The 1,001-nt window shown below is 40.6% G+C and overlaps 1 protein-coding gene across 1 annotated transcript in view; it reads left to right on the top strand.

Moving 5' to 3' along the window:
- The window catches only part of cmc2 (C-x(9)-C motif containing 2), an 11,637-nt gene extending 10,847 nt beyond the window's left edge, over positions 1-790 (top strand). Inside the window, exon 4 of the mRNA XM_020521443.2 lies at positions 215-790. Within this exon, the coding sequence (XP_020377032.1) occupies positions 215-289 (75 nt within the window). The 3' untranslated portion in view covers positions 290-790. The remainder of the gene's footprint in view (positions 1-214) is intronic.
- The last annotated feature ends 211 nt before the right edge of the window (positions 791-1,001 follow it).

The following is a 1,001-nucleotide window of genomic DNA, read 5'->3' as shown; positions in this document are numbered from 1 at the left end:
CTGCAGTTCCTACTATGTGTCTTTTCCTGTTTTTGGTTTTCTGACCATCTGGGGAGTGAGCCCCGAGGCTTTCTGCTCCATATAATTTCTGTTTCCGGATGAGCCGATTGGTTTTTTTTTTTTTTTTGGCTTTCAGATCAGTTCTGTTTTGTTCAGATCCAAATTCTAAAGATTCCTGTCTTGTTTTTACCCCCCAACCCTGCAATCCTAACAGGTAAAAGCTAAGAGAGCCAGAAGCAGAGAACACGCTGCCAGGATACAACGCCGACTGAATTCATCTTCCGATTAACTTTTCTTCCTGTCAGGTGGAGTGCCCAACCTTGCTGGGCTGTGAACTGATCTCTAAGCTGCTTACAGCCGCCGAGACCTTTTACACAAACCCAGTGTCAGTTGGACTGATTTTTGTTGTTTGACTACATTTACATTTCTCTGCTGGCAAATGTATTCTTTTTTTTTTTGATATTTATTGGGTTGGCTGAGTGTTTAAATCTTCCACAAATGGATTGTTACACGACCTGTGATGTTTAAACTCTGCAATCTTCATTCTGCTGCAGTGAAATGTGTTATCATCACTCCATACGAGAAGTGAAAACTCTGGTTCCACTCGGACCTGCAGCTTAATCACAGACCATTCTTACACTGACACCTGGTGGGCTTAGAACATATTGCAGTGGAAGGGTGATATATAAATTTTCAGCAACTTGATCTCGATCGTTTGAAGAATTGAGAGTTTGAAGAAAATAGTAATTTTAGAAATTTCCAAATGAATAAAGTTCATGTTTTATCATTATGTTTGACTTTTTAGAAAAATCCATCTTGTGAAATAATTTGCACACCGCAGAATGAATGATAAGAATGAACAGAGAACAGCAGAGCTTAGAAACAGGCCCCTTGGCACAAACATGGTGGGCCAACTATGATGCCATTCTAAGATAATCCCATCTGCCTGCACATGGTCTGTATACCTCCATTCCCTGCCTGTTCATGGCTGTCTAAATGTT

The sequence above is a fragment of the Rhincodon typus genome, chromosome 15 (assembly GCF_021869965.1).
Source record: "Rhincodon typus isolate 14 chromosome 15, sRhiTyp1.1, whole genome shotgun sequence".
NCBI lineage: Eukaryota > Metazoa > Chordata > Chondrichthyes > Orectolobiformes > Rhincodontidae > Rhincodon > Rhincodon typus.
This window is presented reverse-complemented; position numbering and strand designations above follow the sequence as displayed.